At 36.0% G+C, this 27,422-nt stretch overlaps 1 protein-coding gene and 1 long non-coding RNA gene across 2 annotated transcripts; both read right to left on the bottom strand.

Annotated features, from left to right (window-relative positions):
* Positions 1 to 2,890: 2,890 nt before the first annotated feature.
* LOC140156258 (uncharacterized) lies at positions 2,891 to 7,545 on the bottom strand. Its single transcript, XM_072179249.1, has 3 exons — positions 7,447 to 7,545; positions 6,731 to 6,955; positions 2,891 to 3,149 (listed from the first exon to the last, which is right to left on the bottom strand). Exons 1-3 carry the CDS (start codon positions 7,529 to 7,531, stop codon positions 3,049 to 3,051), a joined length of 411 nt encoding a protein of 136 aa, XP_072035350.1. The 5' UTR covers positions 7,532 to 7,545; the 3' UTR covers positions 2,891 to 3,048.
* Positions 7,546 to 7,822: 277 nt separating this feature from the next.
* On the bottom strand, positions 7,823 to 8,722 carry LOC140156257 (uncharacterized). Its single transcript, XR_011859501.1, has 3 exons — positions 8,430 to 8,722; positions 8,121 to 8,213; positions 7,823 to 7,901 (listed from the first exon to the last, which is right to left on the bottom strand). It is a non-coding gene; the product is annotated as an uncharacterized lncRNA (long non-coding RNA).
* Positions 8,723 to 27,422: the final 18,700 nt, after the last annotated feature.

The raw sequence follows: 27,422 nt of genomic DNA, 5'->3' as shown, positions 1-27,422 counted from the left end.
GAAAGTGTAGACATCAAAAGGCGATGGGTTCAGTATAGTTCCCAGCTGTTTGAGGCACAAGATGACAAGGTGTATGTACAGTGTGAAACGAGTGAGGAAGAACCTCCACCATTGAGATCTGAAGTTGAGCTTGCCATGGAACAAATGAAAATTCTAAGTCACCTGGCATTGATAATGTAGCTTCTGAGTTGTGGAAGGCAACTGGGAAAGAAAGGATAGACCTAATGTGGCGTCTATGTGGTATCATCTGGAAAAAGAAGAAATGGCCGAGAGACTGGTGCAGGGCAGTATTTATTCCATTGCCAAAGAAGGGAAATTTGAAAGAGTGTGCCAATCACCGGACCATCAGCCTGATTTGTCATGCAAGTAAAGTGCTTCTGAAGATCATCATCAAGAGAATGAAGAACAAAATGGAGCAAGAAATATCTGATGAGCAGGCAGGATTTCGTGAAGGAAGGGGTACTAGGGACCAAATTGTCAATATCAGGAATGTGATTGAGAAATGCAGAGAGCATAGACTTCCTCTTTACATGTGCTTCATAGATTACAGTAAAGCTTTTGACTGTGTTAGCCACCCTCAGATGTGGGAAACTATGAAAAAGATGGGTTTCCCAAGTCATCTTGTGGATCTGATCAGCTGCTTATATGAAGACCAAGAATCGGCAGTCAGAACAAGTAGTGGAGACACAGATTGGTTCAAGATTGGAAGAGGCTTACGACAGGGCTGTGTGCTATCACCAAACCTATTTAACATCTACTCTGAAGACATAATGAGAACAGCTTTGGAGGGGTTTGAAGGTGGAGTGAAGTTTGGCGGTACAAGAATTACTAACCTGAGGTACGCCGATGATACCACTCTTATTTGTAGCAGCAGAGTAGAGCTGATTGATCTTTTGAAGCGCATCAAAGAGGCCAGCGAAGAAAAACACCTTCTCCTGAACACAAAGAAGACAAAAATAATGGTTGTAGACAGAGAGCGGAAAAGTGATGAGTTTGTGATCGATGGACAGCAGATTGAGGAGGTGAAGCAATTTGAATATCTGGGTTCAATGATTAACAACAGTGGTGACAGCACAACTGAAATTAAGAGAAGACTGGCTATTGCAAGGACAACTCGTCGCCCGTATTCCATAGTGGCGTATGGTGATACGAAAGAGAAAGAGACGTTTTTGAGAAAAACAGCTTTGAGTGATACACCGACTTTGAATGGACAGTACCGAAAAAACTTAAGATTCTTTTTTATAATTAATTGAAGGAAAATCATTACAACACATTAAAATTATCTCCCAATAATATTTTACTTCAAAATTTGAGCCACATGATGTGTAAAAATGACTCTAAAGTTATACGTCACTATGGAAAACGTGAAATTCCTGTTATGAGACATTTATAACCATACGCCACCCGATACGCCACTATGACATACGAGTACTTGCACATCAGCGTGTACTGGCTGACCGTACGCCACCCTATACGCCACTATGACATACGAATACTTGCACATCAGCGTGTGTTGACTGACCTTACGCCACCCGATACGTCACTATGACATGCACATGGGCGTGTGCTTTGAGTATTTCATTAACGTGCTGATAAGTATGCGCTATGAAAAACAATAATATTTATTGCATTTTATTATCAGTGTATGTTTAATATTTTGATATATTGGAAAGAGAGCAAACATTATATTTCCGGGGGGGGGGGGGCGGCTTGGGATTCCCGGGAGATCTAATATAATTAGAGGTTAATAACTGCCCCGGGATAACTGCGCATCGGTTATTTTGAGAGCATTGCAGAAAAACATTCATTAATTTGCCCCCATTAATTTGCCCTCATTAATTTAACCTCATTTATTTAACCTCATTTATTTAACCTCATTCATAACTGCTACCAGTTTAATCTTTGGCTATTTTGGTCATGTAACAATCCGTATAAACACACATACAATGCACTTTAAATAAATTCAGTCTCAACTTGTGTTTTATTTTAAAATCCAATACTCATATAATTATTATAAGCTAGTCTACAGATAAAAGTGTCATTATATAAATCTTATATTAACAATTTAAAATATTATCATAAATAATTATAAATATACCAATCTGCTAAATCATACAAATTAAGCCTAATTTCAGGTAAAATCAGGCACTTCAAGTTAATTTTTGATCTCCTGTGTATTGCACTTTAATGTTTATTTTTTCTTTCTGTTTTTGATTAAGGAACATGCAGAAACTCCTGTTTACACCCCTATCAGATATTCTGCATTCTTATTAAATTTGATTGGTAGTCATCTATCAGGCTATTTCGTTTTAGTGAACACCGGCTACACCGGAATACATAATCTCAAAATAATAGAACTGTCTGCCCATCTTCTATCACGCCATAGATGACCACCAAAATTCCTACGTTTTATTTCATTAATATTTAGCAGATATTGATGAAAGCATCATATTTTAATGGATCTTTAAATGATCAAAAAGTTAACACTATTATAATAATACCAACAAAAGAGTATAAAGTGGTCACTGATTAATCTTAATTTAACAACATCAAGGAATCGCCATATCATTCAAACGATTGTGTTTGTCTCTTAATATTTTTCTTTAAATTATCAATCTAACATTTCAGCTAACTTTAAGTAAGAAAAAGCAGCATCAATACATTCATCCATATTTTAGAACACATTAATCAAAACACAGTGGCTGACTTTTTACTGAGTTTATAGAATAATGGGGCCTGCATATATGTCTGTGTCACAAAATTATACTCTAGAATTTGCTTACAGTATAGAAAGATTTAATTCAGTTTCCCACCTACTGCAAATTTGCAATCACTACAGGGATTTTGTAGTAAGAGGTATACCCACTTACACCAGTTTTTAATTGCTGGGTCGAAAGTAAGTACTTTCAAAAGTAGACTACCGTCCGTCTAAACACACCTACTATAACACCTTTGTAAATATATTGTATCATATTTTTTGGTAAGACATGTTAGATGTGGCAGACTGGTCGCCTGTGATCTGTGCACATGAGTCATGTTGAAAACAGGTTAATCCTGTGTAATCTGATCTGACAGGATACAGACTTGCCATGTTGATTTCATCAGTAGAATTTTATTTATGAAGGCGGCGCCCATTATGATCCAACCGACTGTGCGTTCACAAAATAACAACAGAAAATACATAAACAAGTTAAAATGAACATATTTACAAGAAATAACAAAACATTATCTTTTAGATACATGCACGAGTTATATACAATTTACAATGATATAAGCAAGTGAAAATAAGAATAACAAAACCATCTTTTACGTATACATGGTATACATGCATGCATGAGTTATAACTATATTACATCTGATATTACAATATCAATATAAATGATTATGCAAGTGCCACTAGTAGGCCTATACTATAGGCCTACCGTATTCGCATTTTATTGAACTTAATAGTAACTGTCCAAGGTTTTGGCAAATATTTGCCGTGCACAAACTGGAAGCATATTCGTGATCCACGTTGTGCCAGGAAGCCCAGGCCTGTAAGCTAACTGTCTTCAGTTAAGCTTATATAGCCCTCACAAGACTTGTACATATACAAGTAAAACGTTCAATAAAACGTTAACAACCGCCACTGAATAAAAACATATTTTAAACAACAGTCCATATTGGTTGCTATTATACGGCTATCTATCTGTATCCGAATATAAAATGCAATATTTAATACTTCTTTCTTTTAATTTGCATATCAAATACATTTTTACATAGCACGGAAGTGCAATTTCACCACACATAGCGTACGCTTTCCAGTGCCTGCACTACCAATCTCTTTACTTTACTCAGTAAGTTAATTTATGATTTCTACAACACTTTTCAGGATAAAACGAATCGCCACCACATTTATCAAATTATCTACCGTATATACTCAAAATCTGGATATTTCTCACTTTTGTCATCAGCTAGCTCTGTCTTTTCGACAATACTTCTTTTGACAAAATGACTTCTTTTAATATACTACTCTGCACTGTATCTCAACTTGGAACCAACTCAATACATCTTTTAATCATTTGCAATTCATCCTACTCAATATATGGATCAATTCTCCATTTGTAATTTTTTTACTGTCACTTTTATATTGGAATGTTTCTACATTCATGTTTCTAGGTAACCATTTTAACTTTGTAAGCAACATTGGCCAACTACTGAATAGACACGTGACTTGTGACTTAACTTGTGACTTAACCTATGATTTTAAAGATTGGAAGGATCTCTCGTCCAACTTATGATTTCATGACTAAAATGTCTTGTGTGTGACTTGATTAGACTTGACTTGCAACTTTTTCAAAATGACCTGACTTACTTGTGACTTGGACAAAAGGGACTTTTGACTGGGACTTGACTTGACTTGATGACTTGCACAAAATGACTTGGTTACCATCTCTATTAATTATGTGCTAACAGTGTAGTTGTTTATTCATGTGGTAAATTCATGTAGTACGCAATGTGCTCATCACGCCCGATGACAGGGTGATCGCCCTGGGTGAGCCCGACAATGTCATCCCATTTTCCTTTGGATAGCTTCGGCTTGACTCTCGATGGTCCATAAGCAGGCTTTGGTAGTTCATGACCTCCCTTGTCATTGGTACGTCGACCAGCTCCCACAGTAATAGGGGCGAAACGCTCTTGCAAGTGAGACATCTTAATGTACACTTTACTAGGCTCTTCCTTCCTTAGTTGCACCGCCATATACTCCTTCAATTTACTTTCATCCCGTCGTCCGTTTCCCTAACTCTGTACACCCCAGCTCCGAATATCTTTGACGATAGGTCCTTCCAATCTTTGATATCGTGTTGTTGCACTTCGTTGACGACATACGGGAAGGGGTTGCGACGCGCTAAAGTAATGGTTGTTGCCAGCTGTGCAGGCAAGAAAATTTCTTCCTGACAGTTAAGACTTCTTTGGATAGTGCTGTGCATGCTGTCGCCCTCTGACTGCCCATGTGCCGTTACAAAGAAGTACAGTGTGATTCTTTTTATTTTCTTGGAGTTTTGTAGAAAATACTTCAACATTGCTGGTACAATGGTGTTCTTGTTTTGCCAGTGCATCCATCTGCAAACATTACCACTTCCACCGCTCCTTCTGACTCTTTTTCTTGTAGGAATGTGTATAGGTAACTGGCTATCTCGTTAGCCCCTCTTCCCACTATTCCCTCATGTGACAAGAAGCAAACCCCTTTCCTGGATGATAATTCGTATATGGTGAAGTTGTAGTTTGATAACCTCCGTTTGTAAAATATCTCAGATCTGTTCGATGTAGGCAAAAAAATAACTTGCTGGAGGTCAAAGACAGCGGCCACTACCTTCTTTGTTACGTCGGCACGTGCCTTTTCCTCATCTTTTATTTCGCGAACTCTCTCCTTTTCTTCAATATGTCTCTTATAAGAATGCTCCAACCTTCTCTTCTGTTCTTCCGATGATTTGAGATATGCGTCGCATAGCCCGCACTTGTCTTTTTTTTTTTTATGGAATTTCAGCCTTTTAGTTTTGAAGATTTTCATGTACAAACTTTCAGATGCTCTCATGTCAGGATTTTCCTCCTTGAAGAGGCGATGCATCTTAGCCACATTCAGCTCTGGGGCTAGATACATATAAGTGGAACTTGCTCGGCAGTAATGAGATTCAACTCGCGGAAACCGGTCGATGTGGTCAAGAATAGCTTGCCTTACAGGTTTCCTTTCATCTTCCATCTTGTCATTCCTTCCCCCGCGTCCTTCATTCTGTAGTATACCAGTTTTGGGGTTGGTTTTTTAAGCGTAGTTCTAACCTGTCTCCGAGATACCGACGGTTGTCAGGAACATCTTTTTGCATACAAGAATGACCTCCTTGTCTTTACCATCACTAGTTGGATTTGGTAAGTAATAATTCATCATCCGACCTTTTGGTTTACGTTTTCCTGTTTTCTTACTTGGAGAAGTGACCTGCACGTGTCTCTTTATCCATGCTCTCTGAAGATGAAGATCAGCAAGTCCAAAATATGAATCTTGGATATTCTTTCTTTGTACTTGTGTGTAGTTGGTACACTCAAAAGCCTTTGTATTAGAAGCGTCGTGACCCTTACATCCCACTTTAAGGTCCCTTCTGGCTGGCAAAGACTTACCGTTGTAGTTACTCACATATGGCATGCCGCTATTCCTTCGTTTTTTTGTTATCAAGGCGTCTGTTGACCCTTATTTTTTTTTGAACATAGGGGCTAACCCGCTCTTCACTTTGACCATCTACTTTGAAATCTTCTGGTTTGTGGTGTGCAGATTGGGAACTAACTGGTGTTTCCTGATGATTCTCTTCCAGTTCACCGACCTCTGCATTTTCCGAGATAGTTGATAAGGTTTCTTGTTGTCTGTTGACCCTTATTTTTTTTAACATAGGGCTAACCCGCATTTCACTTTGACCATCTATTTTGAAATCTTCTGGTTTGTGGTTTGCAGATTGGGAACTATCTGGTGTTTCCTGATGATTCTCTTCCAGTTCACCGACCTCTGCATTTTCCGAGATAGTTGTTAAGGTTTCTTGTTTTATGCCCGAGTGGAGTTGAATACTTTTATTCTGAATGGGTATGTTTTGCACGTTATTCATGATATCACTTGTTGCATCATTACCACTAGTATAGACAGTAAACTGAATAATTTGTGTACCACTATCATTACTACTACTAGTACTACAGTCATTAAAAGTTATACCTTGTATATTACTTCCAGTAGTAACTTCATCCGGCAATATCAACTTGGAAAAAAAGTTGTGCTCAGAGCAATCACCTTTCTCACAATGTTGGCTGCAAACCAGCGACAAACACCTGTTACATGCTGTCGTTGCTTCGTCTCTGCACTCTATGTTTGTACATATTATCGGTGTATCGTCCTGACTGTCTGTGTTGTCCTGGCTGTCTGTTTCTTTGCTTTCCTCTTCTGTAAAATTAGAAAGATAATACCTTCATTTTGTATAGGCATATTCTTAGTTATTCTGTCGTTTTAGCAATACTATGATATATGAAAAAAAATGTTTGCGTGCACTCCAGTGCCGGGATTTTTTAGGGGTGGGTGGGTCGGTCAGAAAAATATAGGTAACTATATAGTCTTGTCCCCTCGGTTGACACACTATTTTGATAGTGGTGGCGGTGCTTATCCGTGTATACGTCTAGCTATTTTGAAGAAAAAAATATCTTGGCATACTCAGAGATAACAAAACAAACTACAAATGTAGATAGGATTTAACAGCACCACAACCAAGTAAACATTTACTATTTTAATACAGAGCAATATTGTACTGAGTGACTGAAGAAAAATGTAAACATTTACCCGCTTGCGTGGCATCGAGTGGCAAAGTATTATGTAGGACAACCCCCATCTATATACCAAAATAGTGATACGACTTAACTTTGCTACAAAGTAAATCTTACCAGTAGACAAACTCATGTTCCATAAGTCTTCATCTGTGTCCATATCCGTCACCTCATCGCCATCCTTGCTATCAGTATTGTCCATGTGACCTTAAATTTAAAATCAAAAGTACAGCATTGACCTTTATTGAGTGGCAAGCAAAGACAAAAAGAAAAAAACTGTATGGAGCGGCTCTGTCATAAACATATCTTGACTCACCTATTGTTCCTTCCTGTCTTTCTTCCTTTATTATTATTTAAAGCATTGGTTCCTTCATTCTTTTACGCAAAATTATGTTTTCATAATACATCTCCCACTTCTTCATCATAAACATCTCCACGTAGCATATTCTTTTCCAATATATTACATCGTAAGTAGCTTACCTTCATTTTCTTGCCCTTTTGGTTTTGGTTTGAGGATGTCGCTGAATCTGTAGTCTCCTCATAGTGTGGACGACCTGCAGCTGCTTCAAAGTCTAAAACAAAGAATCATGTACAAACTTTAAAACAAAAACAAAAATATGTCAATAAATAATTAGTTGCAAATTTGATATACATAAATTGTATCGACCATGCTGTTCTAAAATAAGTATTATTGTGCTAGTTTTCAGCATTAACTTCTTTCTCTTGCCCTTCATTTTTCATCATTATTATTTTGTTTTTGAATATAGGCCTATCAAATTTTAGTAGCTTACCTTCATTTTCTTGCCGCTTTTGGTTTTGGTTTGAGGATGTCGCTGAATCTGTAGTCTCCTCATAGTGTGGACGACCTGCAGCTGCTTCAAAGTCTAAAACAAAGAACCATGTAGACAATAAATTTTTTTTTTAAACTCCATTTCAACAAATCTAGTTGCACATTTAGTATGCTGTTATAATATTATTATACATGGTGCTACTTTTCAGCATTAACTTCTTCCTCTTGCGCTTCGGTATTCGTCATTTTACTCTGCTTCTCTGCTTATTATATTTTGTTTTTGAATATATTAATTTTTTAAATAGCTTACCTTCATTTTCCTGTGACTCTTGAGCTTGGGTACATTCTCCTAATTAAAGATAGAATCATATATTACTTTTAGTCTCTGTAATCATGGTAGTTGCTGTCATTATAATTGTACTAATTTTCAGACTTAATCTTCTGATTTGATTACGTATTAGTATATAGTAGATGTAACTGTTGAGTCATTTTTAAAATCTTCTTTTCATGGTTTTACTGTTATCAAAAAAGAAAGTTAACTGTTATTATTTCTTGTTTGTTTTGTTTTGCTTTGTTTATACAATCACCGACTCACAAGCTTCATAAGCGACACTTGCTTATTTTATCTTATCTAAGTGATCTTCAGCAACAGCAATCTCAGTCTGCTTCACAACTCATCACTGTAAATCCCTAGCTGTAACACTTTTTAAACACTTTAGGCGTTTAGACAAATTGTTATTATACATGTACCTTTTTCAGAAAAAGGTTTCATATTTTGAAAATTATTCTCTTATACGTACATCACAAATCCAAAATAAAATCAACACCGTCCCTTAGATCAAGAGTATCATCTTTGGATCGAAGGCAATAATGCATACCTTTATTGTCTGTAGAGGGATTTCGTCTTCATCACTCCACTCTAGGCCTGCTATCTGTTTAAGTGGCACGTTATCTTCCTCACTCCACTCAAGGCTTGCCACCTGTTTAAGCGGCTTGGTATCGTCCTCACTCCACTCCTCCTCATCACTGTCACGCTGTATTTCCATGTCAGTGGTCTAGGTAAAGCGTAAATCTACATGAAGCCCTGAAATCAAATAAATCCACACATTGTACTAATGGGAAACTTTATAACAGTAGCTACTTGTAAATTGAAGTAGTGTTATGTAACATGTGCAATGCTTTTAACGTAAAGTCTGCAATCCATTAAACGTTTACAAACAAACACATTGCAACATTCACCTAGCTTTCAGTATTCTTCAAACGGAAAAGGCATACGTACATGACATTTTGAGCATAGTATTTCTTGTACCATATAGGCCTATGTCACTGAAACCAACATGCTTATTTTAAGTTTTTACACAAATGTACCGCATAATTCTGATTAAAATTACATACATTTCTGGTGTAGAAAAACGTAAATATTCATGTATTTCGTCTCAGTTCTGTAGGCCTACTCACTTTATACTGCGTTACAAACCTAATGCAGCAGTACACACATATTAAACTAGTAGGTATTATGTGTTTACAGGGTCAGTGGTAGGCCTACACATAGTATTTGCGTCAATATAATTTTACTTCATAAAAGTATGATAATAACCCAGCAAACACAAAACGTTTTCGACATCATTCGCAAAAGGTTATAAAAGGTTGTCAAAAAATGTTTAAATGTCGGGTTGTATAAAGGGTATATTAAGAGTATAAAACGTTTTCATAACCTTAAAAACATTTTTGATAATCTACTGCTCAGCAAACAAAAATGTTTTACAGAAAACGTTTAAATGTCGGGTTATATAAAGGGTATAAAAACGTTTTAATAACATTCCAAAAACATTCTTGAAAACTTGGTACAAAACATTCTAAACAGACTGTTATTTTGGGGTTAAAAAATATTTTGCGAAAAATGTTTGCCCAAAATATTTTCAATAACGTTTTAAAAACGTTTTCATGACCTTTTATAACCCGACATTTAAATGTTATTAAAGGTTTTGAAAAAATATTTTAAGAACATTTCTGTGTTTGCTGGGTTAAAACATTTTTTACATAATGTTATTTAAGTATTGACACAATATTTGGCAAAAATGTTTGTAAAAATAGTTTACAATAACATTTTTTGAAAACATTTAAAAATATTGTTGTAGTGTGTTTTCATACAAAACGTTTTAAAATGTTATCATGACCTTTATATAACCCGACATTTTAATGTTATAAAACGTTTTTAACTAAACCAAAAGCCAAAATATAACTTATTTAAATCGTTTTTAAAACGTTTTTGTGTTGCTGGGAACATAGACCATCAGACTACATGCTTTTTATTGAAGCTTAACAACTGTAAGAACATGTCTAGCTATCAGTAACATTTATAGTGGCGTAAATTAACTCAGATACATACATGTACCAAATCTATAACTAATCATGTATTTCGCCGTCTATAGGGGCATACTGTAGGCCTACTCGCTTTATACTAAATTGCACACCTAATGCAGCGAGTGCACACGTATTAAGCTAGTAGGCCTATATGTTTTAGAGGGTTGGTGGTAGGCCTACACTTAATTTTATCCGTCAATATTGCCTAAGAATAATAATAAGTTTGCGTCAATATCACTTAGGCCCTAATATAAGGGACCGTTCACAAACACTTGTAAGGGGGCCTGATGCAAAAAGGGGCCCTGAAATTTTTCACCCTCCTAAGGGGGGTCCCTGAAAAAAATGACCACAATTTTTCCTGGGAAAATGGGAGTTTATATGCTTTTCTATGGGGTTGACCGATAATTTTTATGTCGAAAAAGGGGGGCCCTGAAATTTTCATGGTCTGTAAAGGGGGGCCCCGAAAAATTTTCGCGATAATTTTTTTTGCATCAGCCCCCCCCCCCCCTTACAAGTGTTTATGAACGGTCCCTTAGTATAATAATAACATAGACCATCAGACTAATTGCTTTTCATTAAAGCTTTACAACTGTAATAACATGTCTATAGCTATCAGTAACATTTGAGTGAGAACAGGTTATTGGCGAGTTAAAAAATAGGCGGGTTAGAAAAAGGCGAGTTAAAATGGCGAGTTACCCCCTGCAGTGTTTTCCGGAAAGTCCATGTGGCGAGTTAAAATGGCGAGTTACCCCCTGCAGTGTTTTCCGGAAAGTCCACGCGGCGAGTTGTGAATTTCCGGAAAGTCCACAAGGCGAGTTGTGAATTTCCGGAAAGTCCACGAGGCGAGTTGTGAATTTCCGGAAAGTCCACATGGCGAGTTGTGAATTTCCGGAAAGTCCATGTGGCGAGTTGCGAATTTCCGGAAAGTCCATGTGGCGAGTTGCGAATTTCCGGAAAGTCCATGTGGCGAGTTGTGAAAAATGCAGTTTTGGTCAAAATTCAAAAAATGATTATTTAAAAAAATTGATACCATTAATGTATTCTTTGACTCATGTCCGTTCCATATTATACTTTATCATATAAATAGATATCAGCCTTGATTTTAAATGTACTGCAATCAATAGTTATTACAAATACCATTAATACTGTACAAATTTGCCCAGGCCTTATGTGTTTTGACTTTGGCACATACAATTTGATTTTTTTTTCTGTGTGTGCAGTATGTCCTAACTAGTTTTTGATGGTAAAAACAAAAGGATTTCAGTATCAGTAGAATGCACAGTGACCGCCACTGATGTTGATGAAAATTTATTTGTATGATTTTTAAAAATTTTTATTTCAAGAGTAGTGAGATATGATTAGGTTTCTTTTATATTAGTGGTTGCTTGTATATCCGATTATTCATGGTACATAAAATAGTTGAGTAATCAATCAATTGACTGATTATGTGTTGTGCCCTTGTGTTGTGTTTTTTTAAAAAGTGTTAAAAAGTTTTATGACTTTTATTTGTATAACTTTTTCGGATTTTATTTATACTAGAAGAAGAGGGCAGCTTATGCACAGGTGAGAGTAGCACTGCCTCTAATATTAATTCCCAAGATCATTGCAAGCCCAAGAGAAATATATGATAAATGGAAACTGATTTTGCTGATTTTGGACTAGCAGCTTTAAAAATAACAGTACTTAATACACTGTGACATTTTTAATTCACTGTTGGAACTTCATCATAGTGTTACTGTAACTCGCCACTTGGACTTCATAGTCTTGCTGTAACTCGCCACCGGGACTTCATAGTGTTACTGTAACTCGCCACTGGGACTTCATAGTGTTGCTGTAACTCGCCACTGGGACTTCATAGTGTTACTGTAACTCGCCACTGGGACTTCATAGTGTTGCTGTAACTCGCCACTGGGACTTCATAGTGTTACTGTAACTCGCCACTGGGACTTCATAGTGTTGCTGTAACTCGCCACCGGGACTTCATAGTGTTACTGTAACTCGCCACTGGGACTTCATAGTGTTACCCATGGGAATATCTAAAAATAGCCCGACTCTGTGGGGGGTAACTCGCCTTTTTAACTCGCCTTTACCTAACTCGCCCATATTGTAACTCGCCTAAAACATGCTCTCCATTTGAGTGCATGACATACATGAACCAAGTCTTAAAATAATCATGTATTTCGCCTAGGGGCATACTGTAAGCCAACTGGCTTTATACTAAATTGTACGCCTATTATGCAGCGAGTACACGCGAATTAAACTAGTACTTATTATGTCTTTACAGGGTCAGTGGTACACATATTGTTTGCGTCAATATAATTAAGTATGATAATAACATAGACCATCAGACTACATGCTTTTCATTTAAAGCTTAACAACTGTAAGAACATATCTAGCTATCAGTAACATTTAGTGGCGTAAATTAACTGAGTGACATAAATGTACCAAGTCTTTAAATAATCATGTATTTCGCCCGATAGGGGCATACTGTAAGCCAACTGGCTTTATACTAAATTGCACACCTAATGCAGCAAGTATACACGCGTATTAAACTAGTAGGTATTATGTGTTTACAGGGTCAGTGGTACACATAGTGTTTGCGTCAATATTTCTTAATAAGTATATAGTAATCACGTAGACCATCAGATTACATGCCTTTCATTAACTATTAGTCTATATCATATCAGTAACATCAGTGACGTTACGATGTTATTATCATACTTATATTAGGGCCTAGGTGATATTGACTAACGGTATGATGTAAGTAAGCTTAAGATTAAAATACAAACATGTCAGTCTGGAGAACGACCATAATGTAAAAATAATGCTACACTACGGCTCCTGCTTCATGATTGTGCTTTAATATTATTATTATTATTATTATTATTTTCTAAATTCATGAAAATGCTATTTATTTAACTTTACTTACCATCAGAATAGGGGTTGTACAGCTTCGTAGCGTCTAGTTACTATGCAATCTGCTATGCATAGCTTGTAGGCCCAGTATCAAAATCAAAATAATTATTATTGATGTATCTGTACGAGAATATTGTTGATAAAGGCGTTTCTACTTATTTCTGACGTTTCTATTGAATAATTCTTTTTGATTTAAAAACACATCTTTGACCTGACATCACAATAAAATTAAAATCATGATATAGATAACCTGTATGCCAGTTGCTTTTATCTCATTGTTGGCGTACGGTATTGAAATAATCATGAAAGATGAAAAAATACGTTTTCCATACTGACGTACAGTGCGTACGCCACATGAAAATAACAGAAGGTGAAAAAAGACGTTTTCCATACTGTCGTACGGTTGCTTTTACCTCATTGTTGGCGTACGGTCGGCGTACGGTGTTGAAATAATCATGAAAAATGAAAAAATATGTTTTCCATACTGACGTACAGTGCGTACGCCACTTGAACATAACGAAATGTGAAAAAAAATGTTTTCCATACTGTCGTACGGTCCATACGTCACTATGACATACACGAAATACCATTTTCCTTACTATACGCCAAATTAATTAATTAATTATTAATTAATTAGCTAATTTTGACTGCTGAGATTTAGCAGAATTAAAGAGAACGTCATTAAAAACATATGTGCCAATTTTCGCAAAAATGACCAAAAATCACCATACGCCACTATGGAATACGGGCGACGAACTGTGCAGGGCATGTCAAGCATATGGAAAAGCAGAGGCCTATCCATTGACCTCAAGGTACGCCTACTTCGTGCAACTGTGTTTTCCATTGCCACTTATGGATGCGAGTCTTGGGCTATGACCAAGAATGATAGGAAAAGAGTAGATGCTTTTGAGATGTGGTGTTACAGGAGGCTTCTACGAGTGACATGGAAAGACAGGAGAACAAATTCCTGGATCCTCGACAAGATTGGTACAAGTCTAACCATCAGAAGCGGCATAATGGAGAGAAAGCTGAAGTACTTTGGCCATATTGTCAGGAAACATGGAGGTGTAGAAAAACAGATTTTGCAAGGGGCTATGGAAGGCAAACGAGGAAGAGGACGTCCACCAACATCTTGGACTAATGACGTGAAGCTGGTTTCTAACCAGGGAATGCAAGGTGCAACGCACTTGGCATCAGATCGAGTGAGATGGCGTACTCTTGTGAAGACCACAGCAGCGCTACACAGCGCCACCTGACACAGAGAGAGAGAGAGGTATCAAAAAAAGGGTATTGTGTAAGATGAAGAGTAGGATTATTCCCTAATAAGAATAAATCAATTAACTTGTGAAATAGCGACTCTTTTTTCTTTACGGCTGGAATTGTTGGGTGGTGAAAATTTTCCCAATGAGTTGGGGCGGTTGGGGGCTGATTTCATATACGTCGTCCCTGGGCCAGGGGTCAATTTGGCGATTTCTAAGCCGAACGAAGGGCGAGGAACGAGCCCGAGTGAAGGATTTACGAAATCCCAAATTGACCCCTGGCCCTAAGACGACTGACCATAATATACAAGATGACACCATTACAAAATATTCAGCATTTTACAAATGAAATATATGTAGGCCTATGTCTAAAATAACATAAACACCCTCGGGAAACACACACTAGCGCATAATATCATGATCATGCTTTATAATACTGAACAAATTGTAAAATTCCACTGTCGTGTGTTTTAATATAAGTAGATTTTAAAGTTCAAATTATAGAACTATACAGTCCAATTGATAGTGATATATAAGTTTATTCTCTCATCTCCATTCACTGTAGTACTAGTAGTAGGACGTCGTTTCCAGGTCAACTGATTCGGTGCTCTCTGTGTTCGGAACCACGATATTAAATGATCACAACATAAAGTCAATTGGTTACAAACAATGCTTGAATAAGTATGACGTATGGCGCAATCGATATCATTGATAACTAACTTATACAGTGATTGATTTTCTTGACCAGTTAAATGCTACCTGGTCAATGACCTGACAGTATTTTTAAAATTTAAGACATTTTCCTAATATTCAAACTAATATAATGAATGCAGCAATTAATATTGTCTATTGTTTTAATTTACTCAAAGTATATGACGGATAATGTACTCGTGCAAATGCATTCGTCATGATAATCGCACTTGCCATGGAGTTATTGCATTTAGCTCTCGAGCCTATCGGCTCTCGAGCTAAATGTAATAACTCCACGGCGCGTGCGATTATCTTGACTAATGCATTGCACTCAGATCATTATCCTTATCATAATGACAGATAAATATCGTAATCATCCATCTTATGTGATCAATAAATTAATCAACCAATCAACTCCCACCTCTGAATCAATCTGAATCACTCTTGCATTCACCTGTTATAACTTCAAAACTTTATTAGATCGACCAATGAATCGAACGATCAATCAATCAATCAATCAATCAAGTCAAGTAAGTAAGTAAGTAAGTACAAAGAAAATTATTTGGATTCAATTTGCAAACCTTAAATGACTAAATAGATTCATCAGGTTTGTTGATATCGGCCTACAGTAAGTAAAATGTCTTTTGAACAAAACCAATAGTGAGTAAAGATTGGTTTTGTTCAAAAGAACATGTTCATATTCAAGCGTTTCCGAATGAGACGGCATCCAAGCAGATCAACTCACATAAGCCCTTCCTTCATGTCCTTAGCCCTTGCATTTTCGTATCTGAACAATAGACTATAATACGTTTATGGGACCTTTGGACGTCCAACCGATCGATTTGAACGTACCATTGGCCTGGAGAGGAGGCATCTCTAAATCAATATGACCTTCATCAAGTGAGGATCAGCCAAGCACAAAAGTTTCTTGTTTAGCGTAATTAGCATATTAATCTTATAAGTATTTTTACCCTAGGCCTTATAATCATAATACAGGCCTGCCTAAAGTGTAATGTGCGAGTATGATTATTTCTTTGATATTCTTCTTGATTTGATCAATATTATACCTATTTCTTTTCTTTTAATACCTTTACATCATAGGCCTATAACTTGTATTTATAGTCTAAAACAAAATGGGATTTCCCTCCACCTTTTCTTTTTAAAAGAAAGTTTTCAAGCTGGAAATAATGTCACAGATATTTTTGCTGCCATGTTTAAAGATACGAAATTCCTGTGTGATGGTTGATGAAGGCTCTGATATCAACTATAATGGCATGGGAATTATATCAATTGTGTGAAGAATACTTTGTGGGAACAAGTTAGATTTTATCATTGGTAATTCATTCATATTCATTCATATTTTATTTTCATCAATCATCAAAATGCATGTAATACATAAAAGCCAACAAAGTAATACAAAATATATAAAGCTAGAATATTAAATACAATCAGGAATCAATAGTATAATCAAGCTTACGATTAAATCAATATAATGTAAGTCAATACAGTAATATAATAATGCATGCTTAAGCAGACTACATTTTAAATGACAGTAATGATAATAATAATAATAACACAAATAATAATAATAATGATAATACAATATAGTACTGCATGATTAATTATTAAGCAAGATTAAGCAAGCATTAGATTATACAAAATATATGACTGATCATTGATATAATGAATAGTCAAAATTAATATGAAATATGAGGCAAGAATTAATGGTATAATTATATATCGATACAATCAATTAGTAACAATTATATCAGTATAATATAAATAAATACAACAACATAATAATGCATGCTTGAGCAAAGGAAATTGAGAGGGAAAAGAGATGATTGACGAGGACTCTGCTAAACGCGGGGCGTGAGGTGCAGAGACCTCATTGACACACAAACATACACATACACATATCCGACAGAAAGAAAAGAAGAGAAAAGGATATGAAAGGAAGAAAAGAAAGAGAAAGAGAAGAATAGAGAAGGACATAGCTACTAATTACGTCAAGAGCATAATGGAAACAAACGCCTACGGTTTCTGATGATGATTCTGATGATGCAGTATTAATGTGAAGTTCGGTGGCTACTATTGTAGGAATGCAAGCAGTAGAGGATAATTAAAGCACACAAAGGGAACACAGGGGAACACAATACAAAGATTGGATAGCAGCTAAGTAGAATTCGAAAATCAAGCACAACTACCGTAAAGCTTCGAGGGTAAACATGTAGTGTCTATGCCAAATCATATTCACCGATGAAACATTTTTTCAGCCTGCTTTTAAAGGCAACATGTGATACAGAGTGTTTGATGTTAAGAGGGAGAGAGTTCCAGAGAAGTGGTCCTCTGGTTTTAGAGGTGTTACCAGCAAGAACAGATTTAGTAGGAATGATGAATGGCTCATTAGCATGTCTGGTGTTATAGGGGTGAGCAAATACATCAATGTTGAAAAAATTGTCATGAAGAAGATCAGGAGGGAGTAGACCATTATAAAACTGAAACATAAAAGAACCAAGTTGAAGCTTATAGATATCATAGAGTTTTAGAGTTTGAAGGAGGAAAATAGAGGATCAGTGTGAGCAAGCCATAGGGAGTAGGTACAAGTTCTAATAACTCTCTTTTGAAGAAGGAACAGTGAATGTAGGTTAGAGTTGTTGGGGTCAGCCCATACCAGGGCACCATAGGAAAGATATGGGAGGACAAGGGAGTTATAGAGAGTAAGAATAGAAGATGAAGGGATGAATTGCCTGACCTTACGGATGATGCCGTTGTATTTGGAAACTATTTTTGAAATGTGCTGTGTGTGGGAGTTCCAGGAAAGGTTGTGATCTATAAGCAGGCCTAAGAATTTGGTAGTGTTTACTTTTTCAATAGGTGTGCTATCTATTTTAATATCATAAGAAATATCAGGTTTATTGTTATGTTTATTTTTGAATACAATATAGTTCGTTTTCTTTATATTTAGTGACAATTTATTTAATTTAAACCAGTTAGATATTATTTTAAGTTCTCTATTTACAGTTAATTCAAGTAATTTAGGGTCACGGTGTGAAAAAAGTATATTGGTATCATCAGCAAACAATATGAAATGTGGAGTAGATGTTGTGCAGGGAAGATCATTGATGTAGAGTAGAAAAAGAAGAGGACCCAAGATAGATCCTTGGGGGACACCGCAGGTTACATCAGAAGAATGAGAACAAGATCCATTAATTATGACTTTTTGGCTTCTTCCAGAAAGGTAGTTTTTGACCCAATCATTAGCAAGACCTCGAATACCATAATGATACAGTTTGTCAAGAAGGATTGTGTGGTTTATGGTATCGAAGGCCTTGCTAAGATAAAAAAAGATACCAATTGTGTGGAGTCTCTGATCTAGATTATCAGCAATCCTACAATAAAGATCATTCACTGCCATGTTGGTGGACCTTCCTGGTCTAAAACCAAACTGATGTTTAGTTAGTATATTGTTGCGGGTGATAAAATCTTCGATCCTAATATATACAATTCTTTCAAGAAGTTTGGAGATAGTTGGAAGAATGGAAATGGGCCTGTAGTTGGTAAAGTCATGTTTGTTACCAGACTTGAAGATGGGGGTAACGTTGGCTTGCTTCAGTGTTGATGGTATGATGCCTGTGGAGAGGGATAGATTAAAGATATGTGCAAGAATGGTGCAGATGGAAGGAATGATTTGTTTTAGAAGGTTGTTGCTGATGCAGTCATTACTACTACTGTGACTGTTTTTAAGTTTAGAAGTTAATTTAATGATCTCCTCTGAGCATGTTGGAGATAAAAACAAACTATCAGGGCTATTGTTTGAAGAAAATGTATGATTAAACTCAGGCGGTGGATCAGGAATCTTCTTAGCCAGTGTTATACCTATATTAGCAAAGAATGAATTAAATTGATCAGCAATTTGTTTATTGTCGGTTAATTTAGAACCATCTTTATCAACGAAAAACTCAGGTAGTTTAGATTTTTTATTTCGGCCTAATAAGTTATTTAGTGTTTGCCACATTTTTTTGTATTATTTTTATTATCTTCTATTTTAGTTGTAATATAATTTCTTTTGCTAGTTCTAAGAAGTTGGTTTAAATAGTTCCTATAATTAGTATATTTATTTTTATTTTCCGAATTTGGTTTTGAAATGTAAGTTTTGTAAAGTTTATCCTTGGTTTTAATAGATTTAATGAGTGCTTTAGTTACCCACGGTTTTTTCGGAGTATTACGTTTAGATATTTTTTAATTTTTTAGTGGGCAATGAATATTAAGAAGATCATTGAATTTATGAATGAATAAATTATACGCATCATTGGGGTTAGAAGAACTTTCAACAACATGCCAATCAACTAGAGAAAGCGCATTTTTTAAACCATTGATATTGTTCGGGTGGAATTGACGCTGTTGGTGGGTTTGTGTAGTTTTAATTGGCTTGTTGTTGTCAGTTAGTTTAGTGATGAAGACAGGGAAGTGATCGGACAAATCCGTGACAACAATGCCAGAGTTGATGATACTAGTGATGTCGTTTGTAAATATGTTGTCGATTAATGTTGCAGAGGTGTGTGCATTTTTGTTGGTTTTAATGCGGGTGGGTCGAGTGATGGTTGGGATGTAATCATGCGAGTAAAATAAATTCAGGAATTCAGAAACCTTGGAGTTGCTCTCGTGAACAAGAAGATCAATATTGAAGTCACCCATAATAAAACAAGTCTTTTTCTCTCTAGAAACAAGATCGAGCGTATTTGCAGAGAGTTGATATTCTTGAGAGGGCACTCTATTCACGTGGTTTCTTTTCCAACGCTAAAAGATCACGAATTTTGGTGGTTTGCAAATAAAAAGTGTCCGCACTATCGATTGATTACGTAACTGTTATGAATAATTTATTAGGTTTTTCAATGCAATCGCCTCGACCCATTAATACATGTTATCTGTATTATCAAAGTACTTGGAATAGCAATCCGGTGAGTTCACTGAACTACACCCTAATACTGATGGCGTTTTAATGGCGTTTAATGGCGCTAATCCTCTCCATACACAGATGAACAAATACAATAGATGAAGGTCAACACGTATGACCTCCTATTTGACATGTTATATGTGATGTACAAAAACCTGAATATCATAAAGATCAGTATTCGTTTGTGCATATGAACTGCACATTTACGTTGCTAGATATTACTCATTATATATAATGATAAATATTGGTATTATGACAATACGGTATATATACATTGTATATAAAACGACTAATAGATCCTACTATCATGGCGTCAGGTCAATGTTCATCATACCCCGTATGTTTCTTAAAATTCATTCATATTTGAGACAAATTGCTGTGCCAATTTTATTGGTGCACAAGTAGATCCGTGTTTTTTTAATTTTAATTTCCTTTTAATGAAAGAATTAAGGTTTTCCACTGCACGGTGGCCACAAGGGTGATACTAATTTTAATGCTATATTTTCAAAACGAATACGTGCTCCCGGTTGGCTCTATAGCGATTTCACAGAAAAGGTATTTCTAGTGCAATGCAGCGTCGGACTCTAGCTGAGAGCGTAGCCTAAGTCATTCCGGACTCCAAAAAGGGCTCTCCATACACAAATGAACAAACACAAAGGAGGGTAGTCTCCTCCGTGACCGGCTTGATTTCGATGGAGCGGAACCAAATTGGCTGCGGAGGAGACGGGACATTTTTCCATGCAAATTTTTCAGTGTCAGCCGCCTGGTATTTGTTAGAGAGGATATAAAATCCGCAAAGATGACGTACTCTGGTTTGTAGACAATGCCAATGATGACCTTTTGGGAGTTATGGGTTGTTTCAATAAAGATAGAGTCGCAATGTTCGGCAGTGATGTTTAGATCAGTTCTGATAGAATAATTGATGCTTGACTTGATGAATAACGAACAACCGCCACCGCGACGACCTTTTCTAACACAATTTTCAACGGTAAAATCACCAAAATCACAAAGCAAGGAGTTGTCATCAGAAGTAAACCAGGTTTCTGAGAACCCGTAAATGTCAAAATGCTGATTTAAAACAGAGAGATAGTCAATGACATCATTAGAATGTTTAGCAAGGCTGCTGGAATTTAAATGAAAAAGAGAGAAATTGCAGTCATTTAGGCTAGGTTGGTGATTCTGGATGGTACTTGAGTCATAGTAGGTACAGCGGGCTTCATTATTAACATTAGTAACATCAGTATCATCAGACGAACCATCAGACGGGTGTAGTGAGCTATTAAAGGAAAAGGGATGGAAAATAAGATCAGAAATTAGTTCAGAGTTAAAAGAAGTAGGGTCGGACATGAAAATATACAATACAAATCAGTATGAAAAAAAATTAGCTTAATTATACACAAAAAAAAGAGTTTATAATACAATGAATTAAATATACCTAAATAAAATAGGTATAACCAAGTTTACTAGGAGTAAAAAAAACCATAGATGTGACTAAAAGCTTGAAAGCCGTGTAGTTTGGATGTGAAGAGCACATTATTTGTCAAACAAAAGTAGCCTATTCATACATGGATCGGAATTAGACTGAATGGGCACAAATGTGTCAATGGGGTTATCAAACCAGGGTAGCCGACCATGGATGAAGACCTGTTTGGAATTTAAACACAATGCCAAGTTATTCATGCATGATCAGTGATGAAGACACGATACACTAGATGTAGTGTCAACGAGTAATAATATCCAGGGCATCAGCAGAGCATGCTTGAATAGAACTGTTAAAACACGATAATTTACGGAGGAGAAGTACTGCAATAGCTTGCAATCATGAAGTGGCTAATCAACATAAACAAAGCTATCTAGGAGAAGTTCCGTAATAATGAAGTTGATAATTACCACATTACAGTGCTGGATATAATGAGAAGAGGTAGACTGCGGAACTCAGTCCTCAATGATAGTCAGTCATTTATCTTTTGGTCGTTATATGACTATCATTTGAGGACTGAGTTGTTACCATACATCTTCCGAGGTGCAGTTTCAGACAATAGCTTGGGATTATTGGGGCAGAGGTTATCTATTGAATCCTTTCATGACCACTGAAGCATAGTCAAGTCTGCCAAGGACACTCGGCACAAATTGAAAGACCCATGTCAACTCTCGACAAAAGAATGCATGCATGTGAAAGGTCATACGACACCAAGTTTGTTATGACACCAATTTGGTGTTTGTTATGCACCTCGAAATATGTACCTTAAAGTCTGTGTCTGGAGAAGAGGTACTTGAATGATGTAATAGGTAAGTAGTATATCAACATGCGATCAGAATACGTGATAAGACCAGGTACAGTAGCTCTATAGGATACCAAAATTGATTTATGTCAATTACTAATACCATAGAAAACCATGATAAAGTAAGATATTTTGACATGCAATTAATGTTAAAAGCGAAAGCATGCAAACAGTTTTAGTAAACATGGTAAATAAGACAAAGTAAGGTAGCTATTTGAAATAATAGCACTTAGCAAGTAGCTGCAAAGCCAAGTGTATGATGCTTAAAGTAGGTATATCACCTCAAAAATAATCGCAGCAGAAACGCGTTATTTAATGTTCCTACATTATTAAGCTTTATTAAAGCATCAACAATCAAAAAACAGAATTGAAATCGGTCAATGCATTGTGATGTAATGTCAATTTAAAGATGCTCGTAGATGGAATGAAATCCTGCCACAAATGGCTGTAATGACAAAATTGGCACATTTCGAGATTTTGAAGGTTTATTTGGACGCTTGCTTGGAAAAACAGCGTTAATTTAAATAGCACATGTTAAATGCCTATCTTTCCTGACTTCGTTACAGAAAACAAAATTAAAAAATCCATCATTGAATAATTATAATAAATTAATCAAATATACTATTTTAGCCATTTCGGCCAATCTGCAGACAAATTAAATCTCAAAAAATGACTAAGTTCAGCTTATTAATATGCAAAATTGATGCCAATAGAAAACCGTACATGATATAAAGGTGCGGTTTTTTTTGCACACATATGTATACAAAGTTCTTTCAATTGATGACAAAAAATACACAAAAAGTAATTAATTATGCAAATTAGGTAATTACAGCTAATTATGTATTTATGATATTATTATGCAAATTAGGCATGAGTAATTTTGGTTTTTTTTCAATATTTAATGAACGTCTGTTCATTCATCATAAATCTTTAAGTATGATCCTGTTATGAGGTTGAATAAATGAACTGCAGTTAATTATTTAAAAACAATACAACAAAATTAAAAGTTTGACATTTTGACGGTGTCTGGAATATAATTTTCATTTTTACTGTAAACATGGTATGTGTCACCATTACTCAAAGCCAAGTCCGAAAAGTAAAAATTAAAATTCAGTTGCAATGAGACTTTAAATTAACATTTTGTCATCTGGATTAACATGGGAGGATAATCGGTAAAATGAACAGCAATTTTACTGAACCGCGTATACAAAAATAGTATGGCCTTGGACACACACAATGGCTTAGAGCTATTGTGGTTTGGAAAATAACAAAAAAAAAAAACCATTGATTAATGTTTTGCTTCAACTGGTTTTAGGGAAGTGTTTCATTTGTTGTCGACGGAATTAATTTACATGCTAAGAAAGATTAGTATTTCAGCTAAATGGTGGTAGTTCCTTTACTTCAGTAGGCCTATATTTACTGATTTATGAGCGATCTTCAAAATCCATAAAACAGGCAGTAGTTCTTAAACAAAACAATTTTTAATTTGGGGGACCCGATGGTAGCCTCAGGAAGGCTTCACACACCATATATTAAAAATTCAAACAATTTGGATAAATGAAGCATATGAAGAAATTCATTTATCGACATGGATGTTTTCTAAAATTGGCCAAATTTGAAGCGCGCCCTTTTCAATTCACTGTTATGCTTGCATGCACAGTGTAGCAGAATTATTGTGCAGCCACTGTGACATACCTACTTAAAGGGATGATAAGGAAGATCAAAAAACCAGTGAAGGGACTTCCCTGGTCAAGCCATACACGTGCCTTATGCAATGACTATAATTAAATAAGATGATAGGCTAAGATTTTGAACTCAAATACAAATTACTAGATATAAACATCAGAATCAAGTTCATGTCTATAACTAAGACAATAGAAAACCATGATCAAGTGAGAGATATTTAACATAATTCAATATTTAAGTGGGAATTGACATGCAATCAGTGTATAGTAAATGAGACAAAGTAGAGTAATTATTTGAAACAATAGCACTAAAGTAAGTTAATTGCAGAGTCAAGTGTATGCTTAAAGTGAGGATGCAAAGAAGGATCATAAAACCAATGGAGGAAATGATGGAGCCATACACGTGCCTTGTGCAATTAATATAATTAGACAAGATGATATGCTAAGATTTTGAACTCAAATACAAACTACTAGATATAAACATCATAATCAAGTTCATGTCTATAACTAAGACAATAGAAAACCATGATCAAGTGAGAGATACTGAACATAATTCAATATTTAAGTGGGAATTGACATGCAATCAGTGTATAGTAAATGAGACAAAGTAGAGTAATTATTTGAAACAATAGCACTAAAGTAAGTTAATTGCAGAGTCAAGTGTATGCTTAAAGTGAGGATGCAAAGAAAGATCATAAAACCAATGGAGGGATATGATGGAGCCATACACGTGCCTTGTGCAATTAATATAATTAGACAAGATGATATGCTAAGATTTTGAACTCAAATACAAATTACTAGATATAAACATCATAATCAAGTTCATGTCTGTAACTAAGACAATAGGAAACTATGATCAAGTGAGAAATATTGAACATAATTCAATATTTAAGTGGGAATTGACATGCAATCAGTGTATATAGTAAGTGAGGCAAAGAGAGTAATTATTTGAAACAATAGCACTAAAGTATGTTATTTGCAAAGCCAAGTGTATGCTTAAAGTGAGGAAGCACATACAGATCATAAAACCAATGGAGGGAAATGATGGAGCCATACACGTGTCTTGTGCAATTGATATAATTAAACAAGATGATATGCTAAGATTTTGAACTCAAATACAAATTACTAGATATAAACATCATAATCAAGTTCATGTCTATAACTAAGACAACAGAAAACCATGATCAAGTGAGAGATACTGAACATAATTCAATATTTAAGTGGGAATTGACATGTAATCAGTGTATAGTAAATGTGACCGTACAGCACGAATGAGCCGCAAATAAAGTATATGATTATGAATTACAAAGTATTGGTTAGTACTTTTGTGATTTTCCAATAATTGACGTTAAAAATGTTTAATACACGCCTGCATTTGTAATGCTTGTAATGGGAGTAAACAAAATATTCTGTGTGCGTGGCCTGCACAAAAGGTCTGTAGTGCAAATCTGTCTATTTATCCTGCGTTTAGAGAATGTGTACTCAACCGTTGCTGTCAAAAGACCTTTGATTCTGGATACTTTTCCGAGTGTTCAATGACATTGTACCATATATGCCTACTGCGGATGAGGTGGCATAGCATATTCTCCACTGACATATAAAGAACATCATTAACAAACTTTACTTCTCGGACCTAAAGATTATAAGTGATTATACACTTGGATGATGTTGTATTCATAATTGCATCTACCAGCATCTACTGCGACGTCGCCCGAAGCTAGCCTTTCGAATATGCTTCTCGTGTGGCGTGTAATTCACGAATTAGGTATGAAGCATGCACGCAAGGTTAACATCGTCACACGTCTGCGCATGTCCGTAGGTGCTAGGCCAAGTATAAACGTTCATTTAACATTCTAACCAAGCACATGCACCTCAAATCTAACCTTCTACCTCTCTTCCGGCAAACATAGTCCAAGGGTCCCTTAAACGTACTATAGCAGGAACTGGAAAGATAAAAAGACCATATGGAGCAAGGCAGGTGGTTATTTGCATAATTAGTACACTATTAAATCCTTTTCTATAGCGCATTTGAGTATATACGTCGAACAACTGAATACAAGCACAACGTGTGGACCAATATATTTTTGTAAACATTTTAGGCCTATAACAAAATGTTCAAAACTATAGTTTCTACCCTATGACCTATAAAAGTTACCTGTTATCAAAGTGTCAAAAAAAACTGGTCATCGCAAGTATCTTTGATGCTGAAAACTAAGGATATTCACGCAGGGACAGGCCAAAAACCTTACCTCGATCGTAAAATCCAGCCGATGCATGTCATAAATAATTCATTATTCCATTGTATAAATGTCAGTGATTGTGTCCATGTATTGTTATTGCACCTGCGATCTCGCGCGAGAGCAGTAGTCAAGCTGAATTTATACTCGATCGCTGGATCACCACCTGAATTCGCCTCTCGAAAACCTCTACGAGGTTGTTAAGCATCGAGCACGCCGACTGGCTTAGCAATTATCAAAGTAGTTTTGTAAACCAATCAGGTTTAGACGTACTTTACTGGCGAGTCACATGGGGGTCACATTAATTAATACCGTAAAAGGCCGTCGCGTTCATTGATTGGCTTACGATTGCAAAAAATGGTTTCTGCAACCAATCATAATACGGGTTATATGACGCCCGTCGGAAATTTTGCACAAGTCCATGATGACGTCATGCCCCAGTGCCACGAGGCTGGCTTTCCTGCGAAAGCGAGCGAGTGGTATAAAGTCAGTTTCACACCTGTGATTTAATAAAGCACATCATAAAATCTCTGAGCACATCCACAGCGCATTTGACAGATAAAAATTAAATTTGCAATTCTGAGCAACGGGATTCCATGAAATGGACGATTATGTAACTTATTCTGCAGGATCGGTAATAATTAACAGCTGGTCTGCTTTATTTGAAGTGCATATTGAAGTTTGTAAGTTTGTGACTTCGTATGTTATGTGCAATAGATATTATAGGAAGCTTAAATTGGCAGGCTGTCATGCAATTTATCCGTCTCTTCCGAACATATATTGACGTTCAGGGCAAGTCATACTGAAATATGACGTGTCCACACAGGGTATAATTTGAGTATAGCCTAAGTAATGATATGTCATGTCCCATTCTATTTGTATTATTTTTTATTCTTTTCATTTTCAGCGAATC

Source organism: Amphiura filiformis, chromosome 7, assembly GCF_039555335.1.
Source record: "Amphiura filiformis chromosome 7, Afil_fr2py, whole genome shotgun sequence".
Classification (NCBI taxonomy): domain Eukaryota; kingdom Metazoa; phylum Echinodermata; class Ophiuroidea; order Amphilepidida; family Amphiuridae; genus Amphiura; species Amphiura filiformis.
Note: the sequence above shows the minus strand (reverse complement) of the source record. Positions and strands in the feature narration are given on the sequence as shown.

Coding starts and splice junctions, on each gene's coding strand:
- LOC140156258 (XM_072179249.1), bottom strand. CDS start 7,531: ATGGACAATACTGATAGCAAGGATGGCGATGAGGTGACGGATATGGAC. Junction 6,956..7,446: donor GAACATGAGTTTGTCTACTG/GTAAGATTTACT, acceptor CTAATTTTACAG/AAGAGGAAAGCAAAGAAACA. Junction 3,150..6,730: donor TACTGGAAGTAATATACAAG/GTATAACTTTTA, acceptor GTGAACGCACAG/TCGGTTGGATCATAATGGGC.